The 18,878-nt window shown below is 45.6% G+C and overlaps 1 protein-coding gene across 1 annotated transcript; it reads right to left on the bottom strand.

Moving 5' to 3' along the window:
* Positions 1-1,254: 1,254 nt before the first annotated feature.
* AGO4 (argonaute RISC component 4) lies at positions 1,255-15,369 on the bottom strand. The gene is made up of 18 exons (XM_083879468.1): positions 15,345-15,369; positions 12,679-12,844; positions 11,903-12,023; positions 10,760-10,941; positions 10,194-10,330; positions 9,980-10,114; positions 9,755-9,842; positions 9,182-9,329; positions 8,986-9,105; positions 8,639-8,767; positions 8,355-8,488; positions 7,701-7,885; positions 7,298-7,457; positions 5,999-6,314; positions 5,262-5,396; positions 4,393-4,494; positions 3,981-4,180; positions 1,255-3,888 (listed from the first exon to the last, which is right to left on the bottom strand). The coding sequence occupies exons 1-18, from the start codon at positions 15,361-15,363 to the stop codon at positions 3,780-3,782; spliced, it is 2,586 nt and encodes an 861-aa protein (XP_083735594.1). The 5' UTR covers positions 15,364-15,369; the 3' UTR covers positions 1,255-3,779.
* Positions 15,370-18,878: the final 3,509 nt, after the last annotated feature.

Consider the following 18,878-nt stretch of genomic DNA (forward strand, 5'->3'; position numbering starts at 1 on the left):
GATACAGAATCCCCTCTCCGGGCAGGTACAGTCCATGAACACCAAATTTTCTCTGTAATTCCCCAAATATTATAAAAATGGGCCCATTCTGAACCCTGCCCCTGGGGTTTGAAATTTCAGCTTCTTTTAGGATCCTGGGAGATGTCACCCATACATATTTCTTTAACTTGCTAACTCTTAATGCAACTGAAATAGCTATATTGTGGTAATGAGTTCCACAGGTGACACGTTGTGTACAAGTTTTAATTAAAAGTTAAATAATTTAAGACATTTGTTTACAGGCAACAGTATTGGTTGCTCACTCTGTACATTGCATTTATTGGACAGCAATAAGGAAAAACAGAACATTTGGCACGAGAATGCCAGGTTTTTTTATTATTATTATTATTATTTTTGGACACATGAACACAAAATATCCCTGCAGGCTAAAAAAAAAATAAAATACATTGCAATTGTACACGACCAGCATCTTATCTCGACACGGGGCTGTGAGCCCCAGGACAGTTTAGAAAGTACCTCGTATTGCTAGAGACATACATCCAGTCCAAAGTTAATAAAATACCATTTGAAACATTACAAGTCTAACAATATAGAAACCAAAAAATTACATCAGAAGTCAAACTGAACAAATGCAAACATTTTTACATTGAAGTTGCAGCCTCTAGACATAGAAATATGAAAATGTCAATAGCAAGGTCTAAGAAAAATCTGTAAGTGATATTTAGTGCAAGATCTTTCCTCCAGTGCACAGGGAAAGAGCCTCGCAGTGGATCAGGATCAGGATGGATCCAATGCCCTCTTGGCCCTGCCTTCTGAAAATGAAAGCAGGGTCACTCCCTCGCTATTGAGCAAGAAAACTCCTACAGCACATCCACAAAGGGGTCGGGGGTGTCAGACGCCAGCTCTGAACCAGGGCCCTTCCCCAGCCGAGGGGCCGAGCGAGGGTGGACACGGGACATCCCGTGCACCGACCTCTGCGCCCTTGGGATGGAGCTCTGGGCAACCCACAGCAATACAGGAGCCAGGCTGGTGCAGACAGGCTAACCAGGGATTGCCAGAGCTTGTTCAGAACCCAGCAGGGACAAAGCAAGCAGAACTGGGTGGAAAATGGGATTTCTGCCCCCTCCCCCCCTTTTTTTTAATATATTTTTTAAATATATATATCAACCACCCCCTTCCCCAACTCTTTGAACTTTGCTACATTTAAAATCTTTCACACCACAGAGCTAAACAGTGGCCAACAGGCTTTATTTATAAAAAAACCCCAAAAAACAAAAAAAAAACCACCCTAAAACTACAGCTACAGAATGCACATCTTCCCATTGATTGACACATGCAGAACAAGTCACTCAGGCCCACAGGGCTCACCCAGGTCCTCAAGTCCTCTCTAGACTTGGGCTCAGACCTGCCTAGGGCAGCACTGCTGCAACTTGGATCCTGAACTTCAGTGCTTTTCCCCCAAAACTCCAGCCCTGTGCCCGGGGTGGGCTCACACCAGCCCTGCCCAGGTGCTGGCCCAGGGCTCACCAGGGGCAGATGCTCCACCTGGTCTGAGGTCAAATATCCAGTCACAGGCAAACCAAGGAGAGGCTCTCCCTTCCCTCAGTCTCAACCAGGAGTGCTTGGCACTGGACAACTAATTGGTGATAAAGTTCATTTTTTTATGCACCCTTGTTAAACCAGCCCCATTCCTAGTGCACAAACTCAAATCAGGGATCTTGGATCCTACCACCTCCAACAGGTGCTCAGGTGCTTTTCAAGGTGCCAAAGTTCTCCGTGTGTGTTGGATCAGTCAAGAGTTCACTCTAAAAAGGGGTTTTGTGTCTTCTCCCTGAACGAGTACTGAGAAAAGCAGCGGTCAGTCTCCCACCCACATGTCCTGATTTTATTACACAAGTGAGGTATTCTTTAAAAAAAAAGTTAAAAAACTTAAAAGAATCTTTTTGTTTTTTCAATCTAAACCTGTCCTGGCACGTGCCAGGAGCAGGGTTCACTTCAGTCCCATTTTCAACAGAAATGAAAAGAGGTTAAACTTAATTTATGAGACGTACTACTGGCAAGGAGGTTATAAAACTGTTTGAAGATGTTCAGTGTACTCTGGTACAACTGAAAACAACAGCATTTAGAAATGTAAACTTTCATTTATTTACAAGCTTAAAGACTGAAGGAAACAGCATTTCCTATTGCTGAAATTTGGAGGGGGCTGGTTCCTAAGCTTTGGGACAGCAGACAACTTAGCAGCAAACCCCACACGAATATCAGAGACCACAGTGCAATCCTTGGGCTTCTCAAACTCCTCCTCAGTTTAGGAATAAGCTTTAACCTGCACTAACTCAGGTATACAGTAAGGAATCTAGTCTTAAATTACTACGTTCATGGATTACAGGAATACCAGGGAAACCAGATCCCTGTTCTGGATTACAGGTTGCAGCTGAAAAAAAAGCCAAGCAGATTAAAACCCCTAATTTCTAGGCTGGGACAGAATCAGCATTTGAGACTCACACGGTTCAACATGCTGTAAATGCAGTTGTGTGGGCAACCCAGATTCCCAGGAAAAAAAAAAAACAACAGTTCAAAATGCTGGTACAAGTCCTCAGGTTGCCTGTCACACAATACATTTCAACTGCACACGTTGGCCTTTCCTACATGGAACACCCAGTTTCCAAGCTTATAAAAAATGTTGTAGACAGGACACCAACAGTGAATATAAAACAGTTAAAAATAATTCTTAAAAAAAGCATGGAAATGCGTCTTTTCTAATTTGTTTCAGAAACTGCCAAATTGTGTGTTCAGAAAACGACACGAGAATGTTGGTTAAACTCATGCACAATCCTCAGCTAGAAAATTACACTGTTTGGGGGGGCTTAAAAAACAAAGATTTATTGCCAAAGTTAAACCTTCTATGAGAAAAAAGTTTTAAAATCACTTAGATTTATCAAACCACACAGCAGCATAAAGTGGGCACTTTTGTAAAAGTTTGCAAAATACCTAAAAGCTAATTTTTTTTTTTTTTCGTTTTATCATTTTTAGAGGGGGGAAATGATGGTTCAGTACTTGTTACGATACCATGGCAGTATTATTTATAACCATTATCATTAAAATCTACTGACAGGCATCACTATTGGTTATATTACACATTCACAGAACAAGAACCACCTATTAACTCGCAGTATAGTGCAATTGCTTTGCAGCCCAAGTCTGCAGAGATTAAAAAGATAATTAGTAAAACTGACAAAAAACTGCAATACCTGTGAAAGTTATGTTTGTTAAAAGGCATTTACAGTAGTGAAGTCTAAAATCTCCATTAAAAAATCTATGGCCCCACACGACAGAAGGATTACAGCGAGCTGGATAAAACATTTTGCCATCACATCATACTCACGAAGCAGGGCACGGAGACAGAGCAGCAGTCACCGTCAGCTCATGGGATGAGGAGAACTGAAAAACCACAGCTAGCAAAAGATTTGATAGAAACCTTTCGTGCCAAAGTCCTTGAAAAATTTCAGGATGATCGGCCTTTGCGCTTTGAGGTAAAAATTCAGTCCAATGCATCAGAAAAGACAAGTCTATGGATTTCTAGTACAGAAAACAATGAAACAAATGGCTCAATTGTGTTGGTGCATCAGACGTTGCAGTGAAGAACAGATTCAGTGCGACTGTCCGGAGCTGCTGGTAGTGGGCAGTCCGAAATCCCCCGACCCTGGATAGAGCAGGAGGCTTCCAAACAAACACTTCAGGACTGCATGGGTTGTCGTTTTGCCTCATCTTCCCAGGTGCTCTCAAGCGAAATACATGGTGTGCTGGGTGTCATGGTGGATCTGCACGGCCTTGGCCAGCGCCTGTGGGTCGCGGCCGTTGCTCTGCCCCGACACGTGGCTGCCCTCAGCGCTGTGAGCAGACACACACCCGTGAGCAACTGGGACAAGCAGCACAGCTCAGCTTCACTACCTGCTTACCAGCATGGCGAGGCCATTCCTTACCTGTCGTGATCCTTGTCCACGAGGTGGTACCTGGCCCGGAAGGCCACCAGCCTGGCATAGTAGGCGGGCGCGGGGATGGAGACGGAGCGGGTGCAGCGCACGTACGTGTGGCACAGCTGGTAGGTCAGCAGCTGCAGCTCGTCTGCTGTGAAGCAGTTGTCATCCCACAACACCTGGTAGTGGGAGGGCCGGCTGGTTCCCTGCAGAGAACAGGTGAGCAGTCAGCTGGAGAGCAACAGCAAGGACAGAGGTGGTACCTGCAGGCTGCACCTTCCAGCAGGCATAGAGGAGTCAGTGCCAAGCAGGCACTGACACTCTGAGTCTGCCAAGTGACAAACAGGAGTGACATTTCCCATGGGGACAACTACAAGGATTTAGTCGCACAGCCTGAGCACAGCAGAGCTGACATTACCTGAATTCCTGCATGGCTACAGAGGTAAAAGTCAAATTCAGAGGGATGTGTGATGGTGCTGTCCACAGTAGTGCCTGCTGGTACGTTGCCACTTTTACCCACCTAGTGAGAAAAGTTTATTATTAGTCCATGGGCTTTTTTGGAAGTGACCCCAAAATGCTTTCAGAGGCAGGCACTATTGAAAGCTGCTGGAGAATTTACTGCTCAAAAAGGTGAAAAAATATTAAGGTCGTTTACACAGGAGGAATGAAAATGTTCTCTGTGAATTCATTTTTAGAAACTTCACCAAATCCAGCTGGTGTGTCATCAGAAGAAAATAAAACCCTTGCCAGCACCATTAAAACTGCAGAGTGGGATAAAGCCTACACAAGTAATTCAGGATCTGAAAATGCAGGTTCCTGAGATAAATTTATTTCGTATCCTTGTTTGCTCTCACACCGCAGAGATCTGGGTTTTTAAGCAAACCTCAGATCAAGTGCTTCCCTATAGAAGACTCCTCAGCTGGCCTGTGGATTTGTGCTACTGGCACATCTTAGATGCACCTGGAGACAGAACAGGGAACAGAGTGAACAGCCAGGTCAGCTCATCATCAGGAATCCTGGACTATAAAAATGTATCCAGGATACATCTCCAGGTACACAAATACTGGGATACTGAGCACACCTATTCCAAAAGGGGGAACAAGCTGTTCCATCTGATGTAGAGCAATAAAAAAGGGAAGAACTGGTTATTTTGGTAGAAAAAGCCTGTTACCACCCAGTACTGCTGCTGCTTTACAGTTTTAGTGGGCAAGACAGATCCCACCCCACTGAATCAAACAATCCCATTTTCCTGTGCCATCACCTCCCCCTCATGGAGTCAGTACTTGCCCTTTCAGTTTTGTCAGCACAGAAGAGCCGGGTGTGATGCCTTTTCTGCACAACAATGTAGGTTATTCCAGGTCTATAATCTTCTTCCAAACTAATGCAGGCCTTCCGAATGGCGATCAGCTCTGGCCATGCTACCTACAAGCAGAAGATTTAACTATTACGTGATGAATTCAGTAGGTATTTGATTATTTTTTTTTACACCTGTGTACAAATGCCACATTGTAAGGGAACATGATCAGACTGGTAAATGTACATTGTGCTTGCCCAGGACAAGTCAAGAAAATTTAATTTTTCCAATAACAAATATAAAAAATCTCCAGGCAGCAACTGACAGAATGAGAGGACATAGTCTTAAGCTGTGCCAAGGGAAATATTGATTGTATATTAGGAAAAAGTTTTTTACAGAAAGGGTGATAAAATATTGGAATGGTCTGCCTGGGGAGGTGGTGGAGTCGCCATCTCTGGATGTGTTTTAAGAAAGACTGGATGTGGCACTTGGTGCCATGGTTTAGTTGAGGTGTTGGGGCTGGGTTAGACTTGATGACCTTGGAGGTCTCTTCCAATTTAGGGATTCTGTGATAATCCACAGAATAAATTAAATTTTTTCCCCAAAATATATATATTTTTAATAAATATGAACAAAATTATATATTTTTTTCAAAGGCAAATCCCTTACAATCCACATAACTACATATCAACCCCTCTCCACGAGCAACAAAGAAACTATCAGACAACACCTGCTTCATCTGTCCTTCTGACACTCCCCCTCTGTAGTAAATGATCCTCGTGGGCTTGAAACGGGTGGATTTGTAGAACTGGATCAAGAGCTCCCGCACCATGTTGGTCAGGTCCTGGATGACCTCCTGGCTGTAGAGCAGCTCCTGGGAGGTCTCCTGGCGCGAGGTCTGCACGCGCACCGTGGCGCAGTAGCGGCTGGGGTGCCCGTCCATGCTGCCCACCACGGCGGCGATGGACGGCTTCTTCCCGTCCCCGGCCGGAGGGTGAGTCACGTCTGCGCCCAGAAAGATCACCGGCTGCTGGAACACCGAGGGCCTGTGTGGTAACGTTAAGGTTTGTTGGTTAGAATCCCAGAATTCCAGAATGATTTGGGAAAGACCTTAAAGCCCAGCCAGTTCCACTCCCTGCCGTGGGCAAGGACAGCTTCCACTATCCCGTGGTGCTCCAAGCCCCGTCCAATCTGGTCTTCAACACTACTCAGGGATGAGGCAGCCACAGCCTCTCAGGCCAACCTGTGCCAGGGCCTCACCAGCCTTACAGGGAACAATTTCTTCCTAATCTCAAATCTAGATGTACTCTCTTTCAGTTTAAAGCCATTACTAGAGTCCCTCTCTGGCCTCCTTATCAGCCCCTTCAGATGCTGGAAGGTGCTGTGCAGTTTTCACACAACCTTCTCTTCTCCAGGCTAAATAAACCCAAATTCCTCACCCTGACTTGAGTGGAGAGGTGGCCTCTTACCAACTCATAATAATAAATAAGAACAGCAAAAAGAAAGAGGGCCAGGAACAAAAATAAATGACAGCTGAGGAACATGCAAGCAATGCACTGAATAGAACTAAAACCTGTGAGTCTCTAAGGCCAAAATTCTCTGCCTCCAGCACTTACAGTCCAGAAAGAACAGAAAGTGACAAGGACAGGATCAAAGGCAGACTAAGTTACAAACATTGATTCCAAGTCACTCCTCCTCGCTCCTTCTCTTTCAATTTGGATGCAAACACAGGATGCTTTTAGAGGTTGCAAGAGGAAAAGGTACACTGAATGAATCCAAAGGCAGGAAAGTAACAGGAAAAAAACCTTGGTGAGTTTGGTAGCTCTGACTGCTGGATGGCTCTGACTCCCCTTGGCTCAGGGCTTACTGGGAACACTCCAAATGCAGACATATCCTCCACTGTCCACTCCAGACTATGGGAATTTCTAAAGCATGTTTTATTTTGAAAAGCATTTTAGCAAATACAACAGAACAACACCATTCTCCTTGACAATGCAGACATTACAAAGAGCTTTTGATTGAATCTCACCTTTGATGAGGTACCAGCACATTGTTGATTCCTCCGAGCTTGGCGTTGATCTTCAGACACAGGTTGGACAGTGTTTGTGGTGAGGTTTTGACCACGTTCTTTACCTGAACACACTGTGTGGCCATGCCTAGAAGAGTATCTCCGACCCGCTTGACTTCAGCTGTGACAGAAAATAAGGAAGTGGTTCCTGCTTGCTCTTAACTTTTTTTTCAAATGTTACTGTAATTCAGATCCTTGAAACTTCACTGACAAAAGTTCAGTTTGCTGTTTGGTAATACACAACTTCTCCAACCAGGCCTGACAAACCAGCTCCAAAACACCCTTTTAAAGAGAACCCATTGCCTCCTTCCTGCCACCCACTTGCAGTACAACTCCTGGTCACTTTACAGCCCCTTCTCCATACCATACACAGGCGTCTTGCCAGGCAGGATCACCACGATGAGCTGCAGGCCAACATAAGTCAGCTTTAAGTGTTTGAACATGGGCTCCACGCTGTCTGCACCCTGGGCATACTTGCAGAAGCAGGGCTGGCCCTGGATCGGCATCCCGGCGTCCTTGGAGATCTTGCGCAGCTGGTCTGTGAAACTCCTGAAATAGAAGTGGATTTGTTCTGGCCTTTCCACTATGGTTCACTCATCAGTTTTATCAACCAGATCTATGCTGTTTCTGCTATTTCACAGCACTACAGTAATTATTTTTTAGCAATTCTATCCCCATCAGGAACTCACTAATACGACTCTAATCCTCTGAGGAAGGTTATCAGCTTCTGTGATTTTACAAGCCTTACGGAAACAGACTTTTGAGATGAAGATCCTGAGGCAAACTCCCAAACTAATACTGATGGTCTGGTATATTTTTACTTATCCACCCAATTTATCTGAGCATTATTGCAGCCATGATTTTTACCAATCAGTGGTTCACAGAACCTCTTTCTTTAGGATTCTGTAGAGTAATTTGAAGGGCAGTGGAAAATCAATTTGTACCACACATCACCTTTCAGAAACATAAGAAAAATACACCTTGAAATAGAATCCTGAATAAATAGGAAAATACTTACTTTAGCAAGTCTTCCCTGCATTGTTTTTGAGGAGCAAAACAGGCAACAGCCCAAACTTTAATCTCAATTCCAGCATAGAACTGTTTCCCTCTCATGTCCCACACGCCTTGGTTTGGTGTGGCCACAGTCTTGTTCTAGGTAAAAACCAAAGGCAAATTAGAAATCAAGTGCTGCTCCAGTTTGACCGTAGCCCACCAGAGGAAGCCTGATGAGAAGATACACAAAACACCTCATGAATTTCAATAACCTCAGGATAAGGAGTTTTACAAGCCATGGAAACTCACCCTGCCTCCATACTGCAGCATTGGGGCTGGCAGAACTCTGCCTGTCAGTTCTGTCATTTCATTATGGACAACAATTCCAAACTCCTTCAGATATGGATCAGGCCCACCAACCATACTGTTACTCTTCACCTGGGGACAAGACAAGTACTGATGTCACTACACTAAAGCTTCAGGTGATTCTGCCCTCTTTGTCATTAACAGCCTTTCTGTTTAAAACTATTTCTTTCAACCAAGACAGATTTTTTAATTCCTCTCTTGGTCATGCTGCTCAACATCACCTGCTCCAATGCTCAGGAAAAGCCATGAGAAGTGACACACACAAACTGTGCAGCTGGAAAAATACTCACCAGTCTGCTGATCTCCTCCTGCCTGTCTGGGGCAGACCTGGCTGTTGCTTTTATCATGGTCGAGGTCTGATTGTCTGTCAGCTTCTTGATGCACCTCTGGCCAGCCACGATGTTACACACCTGCACAGGAGCAGGAAGAGGTGCTGTGACACTGTTTAACAGAGGACACCCCACAGTGCAGGACTCCGATCCTTACCTCCAGTGGTAGGTATGTGTGTTTCTGCTCCTGTCCCACTTGGAGACAGGGCAGGTGAGGGTATTTCAGCTGCAGACTGTACTTCTGCTTAAAATACTGAGCTACTGTGCACTCCATGGCCTGCCCATTCTCCAGCTGCAGAGGGAACCTAGAAATTACATTTATTCTGGTTAGATTTAGTCAGATTTTTTTAAAGGAAAAAATGGTATGAAAAATCTACTCCAGACCACCTTTAGCAAATCTCTATTTTCCTTAGTTATTCTCTTCTTTATGAGAAGATTTTAGACTGTATACTGAATTTCTTGTATTTTAGCTATTTTAAAAATAGGAGCTTTTGATAACTGTATTTAAAAGCCAGGATATAGCTCAGTTTTCCTGGGTAGAAGGAAATAAAACAGTAGTCAAAACCCACACTATTCCTCTACTCCACTAAGACTAAACATTCCTGTAAAGCCACATAGCTCGTCCACTCCAGAATCAACTATTCCTGCATAAACAATATACCAAATATATTCCAGATATATTTAATAGGTTGAAGATTTTAAGAACTTATTTTAAGTGCTTGATACATACGTCTGGTGACTGGCTGGTCGCCGGGTAACGTTGCAAACTCGATATTTTCTCTTCATCTGGCCACAGTGGGTAACCTCTACTTTTAGCCCTGAAAACGCAATAGAGAATAAATTCAGGGACAGGAAGAGGATGAAGGCAAAAAGGAACAGCCTAGTTCTCTATATGCCTTGCAGATTTTCATTACAACATAGTATGAGCAAGTTTCAGTATTGCAGAGGTTTTTACCTCTGATTTCTTTGGTAAACTTGACACGCTGGGAGTCTGTCAGAGGTTTGCTTTGTTCACTGATGTTCTGGATGTCCAAGACCTCGCACATGAACTCAATGATAGGCTGGGCACGATAGAAAGCAGTCGCTGACACTAAGATAAAAAGACAGGACAATTAACTGGGAGGCACAAAGAACTCTGTTACATGAGTGAGACAGAATCTCTTACACACCATCGATGTTGAGCATCATGTTCCACATGGCAGGACGGACCGACTGGTGGAAGCCAAACCAGACCTCCCTGCCCCCTCCCAAGGGGTGGTAATAACCTTCAGGAGGGGAGAAAAAGGAGCGACCCACAGGGGTGTACCTGCCAAAAAAAAAAAAAAAAAAAAAGAGAAAAAAAAAAAGAAAAAAGAAAATTAATATTCTGGTCATTTTTTTCTGATGTACTTTTTACATTCGCACCTATGGTGTTTAAAACACATTTCTACAGCATGTTATAATGGTCAGAGCTGACTTGTGGCAAACACACAAAGCCTTTTCTGACAGTGCAGCTGGAAAGGGTACAGCAAATTCCTGTTAGAAACATGACCAGCAGACACAAGGCCTTAGTTCAGATCACATTTCCCTATTCTAGTGCAAATTTGTAAGGCAGGTGTTGAATTACATGGCTGTATCCCTCATCCCTTCTACCACAGGAGTGTAATGGGCAGCAAGCAGCAGCAAGGAATAACAAGCACAAAGGTTAAGATGGATAGAAGACACATCCAGTCAGGAAGGCCCCACAAGTACCCACCTCATGGAGGGAAGGTGCCGTGTGATTACATCCAGTGCCTGTACAGAATCCTCAGGAACTTCATTCAAGTGCCCTGCCAGAGCTTCCAGCAGCATCTGAAGGCTGACAACTGACACCCACTGAATGGAAACCTTAAATGTCTGGTCCTTCCCCTCTCCTGGAAGTGTAACCTCCATATCCACCTGCCAAGGGCACAAGAAAATTAAGCACAAGCTTTCGTTATGGGCTGCAGACAGATATAGCACTCAGCAATGGTACAGTTCTCTCCCAGGTGTCCTTTGAATCTGTATTTTTGATTATTAGTTTGTGTAATGACCTTAAAATATTACAATTGGTTCCCTCGGGACTTTGAAAGTTTGTCATTTATTCATCTGAGGAACTGCACTGAAGCATCTTTAAATGTAAATTTTAAGCAGTAATTAGTATGGTGACATCAAAGCTCTAGGAAAACGGTGAGTCATTTTTTTAAGTCAGCCAATTAATAACTAGATGTTTTGTGAACCAAATGGGAAGGCAAGAAAACCTTTTGGTCAAAAAGGAGACTTGCTGGGAATCACAAATCTCAGAGTTCTGGCACAGCACTTGGGATGATTCTCACATCCCACAGCCCAGAGGGTAACTGTGAACTCATCCTGGACATCCCCCAAGGCACAGCAATGACCAGATCCCTTGGGAGATCAGTAGATGGGGTGAAGTTTTGTTTAGAGCTGGGGTCCACATGCAAGGCAGGAACAGCTGATCTGGTTGTTCCTATGGAACAGAAGGACACATCTCCATAGCACAACCAAACCCAACCAGAGTCATCATCAGCTACAAGGACTTCATCATTCAGCAACAGAATGAGGGTCAGAGCACGGAAAAGGGAAGTTCCCAACAGGGTGAAAGAAAAATAGTCTCCTTGCAGCTATAAGAGCACAATGTAGTTCTCATATCTCATGATATTCTGTAGCTGAAGAACTGGGAGTCAGAGACACAAACTTCAGTAAAACACCAGTGACCTCCTGGGGACCCAGACTGGTCACATCTGTCATTTCCAAGACTACACCAACAGGTGTGACAGCATTTCAGGTTTATGTCAATCAAGGAACACTTTTCAAATGACACTGTAACAGTTTTCCTGTGGAAACTTAAAGCAACACTTACTCTGTCCCTGCCAATGGGTAAGGGGTGTGCCGTGTACATGTTCCGCTTCCCATCGTACCCGGGCTGCCGATCCCCAAATATCTGCATCTTGAAGTGCCTCACCATCGTATCCACCACCTCCCTAGGCAGTGATTCATTGAGTTAAGTGGAAGAACAGAAAATTTAGTAATGGGCTTACACAATTTAAAATTATTTTCTTCGCATTTTCTTAAAGGAGCAGGATATTAAAACAATAATGCAGAAAAGCACCCCCAGGTCACACCAAAGCTGTGAATGTCACCTCCAGGTTAAGACACCAAAGTAGCACACAGAGGTGTCTGCACAGGTATCTGTGCTGTCAGCAGAGCTACAGCCAAAACAAGCAGAAGAACCTGGAGAGATTCCTCTCTCCATACACAGGAGCAGACACAAGCACCTGCCTTGGGGTGGGTGGGAGTGTTCTGTGGATTGATCCACATGTGGACTCCAAAATCTACAAGCTGAAATGCCTCCCCTCAGCTGCTGTTACACGTTTGTGTAACAGACTGTGGAACAATTACCAGGGACATTGACTTGTAGACTGTAAAATAAAACCAGCTGGAGGTCAATGCTCAGTACATTTCCCAGAGCCTTCCAGATTACAGGCCAGTTGCAAGAATATTACAGTTCACTGAAAAGCAACTGCTGACCACAGTACAAACACAAGCAGATGGAGAATTCCCAGGATGCACAGCCTCCTTACATTCAGGTATATACACTTAATTTAAATCAGTAAACCTTTATTAAGTAACTCCTACCTGTTGACTCTCCGGGGGCGTTTCTCTGGTTTGATATCTACATCATAGTGATAAACATCAATCTTGGGGATCTGAACCTGGAAGTGGTTGGCCAGGAGCCGGATGGGTTTCCCAACAGTGCCCAGGCCTGGGCGACGGGGCGGCTGGAAAAGGCTTGTCGGGGGCCCTGGGAAAGTCAAATAAATATGTATGAGATGTGATGGCTCACTCCATGCACCCCTCAGGTGTGCTATGGGTGACTTTTTGACAGGGCAGGAAGAAGTCTTAAGCTCTCTGAGGTTGCAAACAGAGGTGTTCAAAGCAGCTCAGCCTCCCAGCTGCTCAGAACTTCAAGGTAAAAAATGTGTTCCCTAAAGCATGTATAGGTAAGTGCCATAAATTATTTTTATAATTTTAGTGGCATTTACTCATGACCGTGGTTAAGAACTTCAGAGTCCTGAGAGGGAATGCAACCATACAGATACTATGTATTTTCATGTAATGCAAAGATAAGTACATCTCTACCTCCATTTCTAAAAGAAACCAACAGCCACAAAAACCACATTGTGTCACTATTTTCATTACAGGCTTATAAAGTTCAGATGTCAATGATAAAATTTAAAACTCCAGTGTAAAGACAGGAGTGAGGAAAGGTTTTGGCTTTCCTCTAAGTAGAATAAGGGAGAAAGCATTAGACAGGTACGGACTCCTATAGACATGGAAAAGATATTTTATTGGGACAAAAGAAGAGCTTCAGGAACAGATCTAAGGAGGAAATTATTAGAGGCCTGGAAGCATTACTCACATGCAAGCTAGTCACTAGGGAAGCCTTTAGTTACCCTCCTCAAAGTGTTAAGATCTGAGATACCATGTTAACGAGATTAAACTGACTATTTTTTAAATCGATCAGAGCCTCCGCTGACACTGCACATAAAGCAAATGACATTGGTATATTTTCATGGGTTTGTCTATATCTGAGCAGGGCTCAGTGTGATCAAAGTGTCTTCCCTCTGTTGTAGAGTAGCAAAGGAGAGGGCCAGCAGTCTCACTAGAATGTAATAATAAACCTATCATAAAACTTAGGGCAAATTTAGCATTATAGCTTGACAACATCCATGTAAATCAAAATCTCAGAGTTTGTGCCAGGAGAGAGGAGAGGTAGGTGACTCCTATTTGGGTACACTTCAGGATGCAGCAATAAACTTTAACACAACCACAAACTAAACTCAGGACCAAATCCCAGGAGATTCCACACTGGATTTAAAAGCCATCCATTGGCTACTGCACTACCAAATAAAATTACCAACATGAAGACACCAGCTCTGGAACATTTTTTAGCAGAAGGAACACAGAGCATGCAAGCAGCTGAAGCCCATGCCAAAGCTGCAGTGGCAGGAGACTGTTGGGGACAGCCACCTCACAGGACACGTTCCTGGCCTGATGGATCGTGCTCTGTCATGGTCAGAGCAGTTGTGGGGTACAGTTAGTGTTTTAAAAAACTACAGCTGCCTTGACAAGCATGAATCATTGAGGGCAATCAAAGTTTGCTGTGCTTATTTGGATACGAGAGATGATCCATTAATCCCATGCTAATTAGTCTGAAGGAAGTGCAGGCACTGACCTCCTGCAAGAGATTAAATGACAACTATATTTACCCATTTTCCTCCCTTGGTATTGACAAGTTCTGCACACACGCACAGCAACGCTGCCCTCTGTTCTGACCAAAGGAGATAAACTTACATTTCCTCCTTCCTAAAGTTATTTCTCAAAGGATTCTAGAGAATCAGCTAAAAATTGTTTTCCCATTTGAAGCCTGGCTGCCCTGCCATCACAGGATTTTTATCTGATCAGTCTAGGATTGTACGTGCTGTTATATTTTAATTTCCCTTACCCCACAACCATTATGTACTAAGCATCTCAACCGAATTGTTTCAGACAGGAAGCAGTTTTCAAAACTGAAAGAGGATCTGCTTCTCCAGCTGGAACTCAGGGAGGCCAGGATCCATCACACACATACAGCAGGCTCTGAGTCAGCCCTCACTACCTCAAACTCTGGATTCTTCTGGAATTGCACCTTTGTGTCAATAAATGTTTCCTATCGCACCAAAATTAACATCACTTCGCTTGTACCGATGGTTTGAATGGGAACTTGACAGCTCAGGTGTACAGGCCACTGACGGCTAGAAACACATCCCGCAGGCATTTGAGGAGAGAATAATCATGGAATAAAAAAACACAAGCAGCAAAGCACCACACGCAAAAAAACCCCACTAATATTTAAGCGAACTTTGTTAAAGAAATAAACAGCCGTACGCATTTTCAGACACTATCATCTTAAACTCTCAGCAATGGCTCAATGTCAAATATAAAACTTATCAGGGCACAGGTTGCAGGGCGCGCATCGCTGTGACACTCCAGCCCTGCCTGTCCCCGTCCCCTCGCTGGCGCTGGCGCTGTCCCAGCCTGGTCCCGTTCACCCGGGGAGGGCGAGGCGCTTCCCCCGGCAGTCCCGGGGCCGTGAGGGCACCCGCAACCCCCGCGCAAAGTTTGGCGACCCGCCGCGGCTCCTCCGGGCCGGGAGCGGGCCCGGTGCTGCCGGGGAGCCCCGCCGGGCCCGCGGCCTCCCTCCCTCCCCCGCTGTCACGGCCCGGCAGGCCGCGGCCCCGCGCCCCCCCCGCGGCTCTCACCGGGTCCCAGCGCCTCCATGGCGGCGGTGGCGGCCTCGCTGCTCTCGCCGCCGGCCCCGCCGCCCGCCCCGGGCCCCGCCGCCGGCCCCGCCGCCGCCGCGTAGCGCTTGATCTCGGGAATATTGGCGGCGGGCTGGGGGTCCGGCGCGGACACGGGGGCGGCGGGGCGGGAGGCGGCGGCGGCGGCCGAAGAGGAGGATGAGGATGAGGAGGAGGAGGAGGCAGCGGGGGCGCGGCGGGGAGCGCTCCCCGCGTTCCGCTTCCCCGAGCGGCGGCGCGAACAATCCCCGCGCTGCGCCCCCGCCGAGCCCGCGCGCGCCCTCGCCGCCGCCAGCACGCGCCCGAGCGCGCTCCCGGGACGGGGGATGAGGAGGAGGAGGAGGAGGAGGGAGAGGAGGAAAAGGAGGAGGAGAAGGGAGGGAGGGAGGAAGAGGCCGCTCGGCGCTGCCCGGCCCCGCCGGCTCGCGCACGCGCGCCGCTCCCCCCCCCACCCCGCCCGCGGGAGCGCGCACGCCGCCCGCGCGACCCCGCGGCCGCAACAGGTGACGGGTCTGAATCACAGAACCCCAGAACTACAGAATAGTGAGGGCTTGAGGGGACCCCTGGAGACCATCCAGTCCAACCCCCCGCCAAGGCAGGGTCACCGGAGCAGTGACAGGAACGCGTCCAGGTGGGTTTGGAATGTCTCCGCACAGGGAGACTCCACGCCCTCCTGGACACCTGTTCCAGTGCTCGGCCACCCTCAACATAAAGAAGTTCTGCCTCATGTTAAGGTGAATTACTGTGGTTTTGGTTATGGCCATTGCTCCTCATCCTGTTGCTGGGCACTAGTGAAAAGATCCTTTTCAGTGGTGCCCAGCAACAGGGTGAGGAGGAGCAATGGCCATAAACTAGAGCACTTCCTCAGCATAAGTGTTAAAAATGGGCAGGAGACAATGTTTTCTCCTTAAAATGCCTTTATTAATCAGCTCTCAAAGGATGAACTTTGCATGAGCGTGGCCGAGCAGTGGAACAGGATGCCTGAGAAGAGGTGAGAGCTGCTGCCCCTCGGACACCAGGAAGGAGGGAAATGTCTGCACTTCTGTTCTGTCCCAAAACCCGACACCTGTCTGCAGGTTTAATAATTAACCCAGAACTCCAGCACACTCCATGATAGCTCCCTGATGGTGCCTGCCTGCCCACAGTGCTGCTGCTCCAGCTTCACCAGCCCTCCACTGCTCCCCAAAACCAGGGAAATCTCCCTGCTCAATTAATGACACCCTCAATTACTCCCCAGTACCAGCTGAACATCCTCAGTGGGGTTTAAAACACCTGACAAAACAAGATCTGTACAAGTCAAGTGAGCCACAGCATTGAAGGGCTGTGACCACCAGCCCAGAGATGCTCTGTGGACACAGAATGGCTGATGATCCTTGAGGGCTGGAGATCCATGAGTCCATGAATCATGGGCATCACCCAGGAGCTGCCCGGGAAGCATCAGCAGTGGGAACCCGCTGTGTTCCACTGACCATTCAGCTCCTGGGGTGAACCTTGTCATGGCTGTGTGCTCTTATCCTCACAGACAATAAATTTCTCCTCTCTTAAAGAGACAACACTTCCAGCCACGTGCCATTAAATAAAGGCCCTAGGGACATTTTGCCTTTTTAAGCAGTTTATGTTATTTTAGAGAGTTGCTCCCTTGTGCACCCACTGGGTTCTGTTTAACCAGCAGCTCTCTGCTGACTCGCCAGAAAATCAGAAGTCAAAACATTTTATAAATAATAAATGCTAAGTCCACTTTATTTGCCTTTTTATAACCTGTGGGGCTGATATTTTCCAAGTTGAAACATCAAAACCTATTTTAAAATTGAATTATATCTGGGATTCTCATATTCTCATTCTCTCGAAATTCCCTGACAGCAGCTGATGAACACCTGAGGAAAAACCAGTTTTACCAGACCAGTAACAAACTCCACAGTGTCTGGCAACGTTTCAATGCTATTATTCAGCATATCTATGTATAAAAAACACGTATGTAGTGTTACAAAAATAGCACTTTAAAAAGAACTCCCACCCAATATACAATTTCTCTCTCTCTCAAGAAATCTGCAACACAAAGGCTGTAAGATGTTGAGTGTGATAACTAAAGCCTTTACTCACTGCATTATAGATTCAATTAACTTGATAAATATTACAGACATATTGAGAAATCCCAACTGCCACAGCAGTCAGAACCCTATTTCTCTGTTAACCCACCCTTATATTGAAAACAGCCACATTTCCAGGGGCAAGACTGGATTTGAGAATGACAGATCAGAGTTGTGATAGGATTAGTTCTGAGAATTTCCTTCTAAACACTTCACCTGCTACAAGTTGAGAAAGGAGTATGTTGTTTAGTAAAAACCAGATTCCTAAACTAGCTTTTATAATATAAATGTCTTAATATGGAGCTTGATCCAGTGCTAAAAGTCTGTGTTACCTTTAGAACCTCCTTAATGGCAAACATTTTACCTGTTCCATGGCTGCCTGTGTGTGCCAGGTATGAGTAACAACCCAGGATCAGGAATCACCTAATAAGGCCAATCTTTTTGCCACCTTTTCCTGATTCTGACTCTCGTCCTGATGCAGCAATGAAAGCACAGCCCTGAGGAGGTGTGTTTGTGCAGAGCCAGCATCTGTCCCCCTGTTACTAAACACTGATTATTAAATTAATTAGTGTAGCTCCTGCAGCAGCTAGGAGAAAGCAGAGAAAGCAGAACCGTGGTGTTTGTGTTGGGGTTTCATGGACATTTGCTTTTCTCACTTCCTCTGTTCTCAGGCTTGTTGGCTCCATGGGAACTGTCATGGTAGATCACTCCATCTGCTTCTTGTCCCTGACAAAACCATAGCTGGGAGGAAACACCCCAAAAACTGACTAAATACACCAAAACCACTTTTTTTTTTTTTTTTTCTTTTTTTCTTTTTTTTTTTTTTTTTCCCTGGGCTTGCCTTCAGTGATAGCGGATTCCCACTGGGTGACTTGGAAAGTCAAGAACTTGTACTTGACTGTAGCAGTATATTCTACACAGTAACTGTAATGATGAAAAAAATGCCAAATACCCCCAGTTGTAGATCAGAACAGGGTCCCTGACACTCACCCCAGCTCAGGGCTCTCCCTCCAGCTACTTGCAAAAGAACTACAGAACTAAACATAGCAAAAATGGATAAAGTAGAATATTTTCCTACTTGGAGTGACTCTGCACTAGAATATCCCTGTATGGGCCATTCACCTTCCAGATGGACTCAACGATCCTTGTGGGTCGCTTCCAACTTAGAATATTCTGTGAAATCTGTGAAGTATGACATGATTTGCATCTTTTGAGTAGTTCTTCATTGACTTAGGTGTCTTCAGTAAATTTTTCTGGCTTCAGAAGACTTTCTTTTCTTCCCTTAAGGAACGTTAAGCAGCAAGGTTAAGTAAAGAAGTCATTAAACTACATAATGAGACTTGATGACTTACCAGAGGTAAGACTTAAATCCTCTGTATGTAGAGGGAATATTCAGAAATTCAAGGGA

This window comes from Zosterops lateralis, assembly GCF_965231275.1.
Source record: "Zosterops lateralis genome assembly, chromosome: 28".
In the NCBI taxonomy this organism is placed as follows: domain Eukaryota; kingdom Metazoa; phylum Chordata; class Aves; order Passeriformes; family Zosteropidae; genus Zosterops; species Zosterops lateralis.

Bases quoted from the DNA above. Each gene is read 5' to 3' on its own strand.
- AGO4 (XM_083879468.1), bottom strand. The intron at 10,942-11,902 runs GTAAGTGTTGCT...TGCCCTTGGCAG, and splicing joins TACCCATTGGCAGGGACAGA to GTGGATATGGAGGTTACACT. The intron at 7,458-7,700 runs GTATGGAGAAGG...TTTCTGTCACAG, and splicing joins TGGCAAGACGCCTGTGTATG to CTGAAGTCAAGCGGGTCGGA.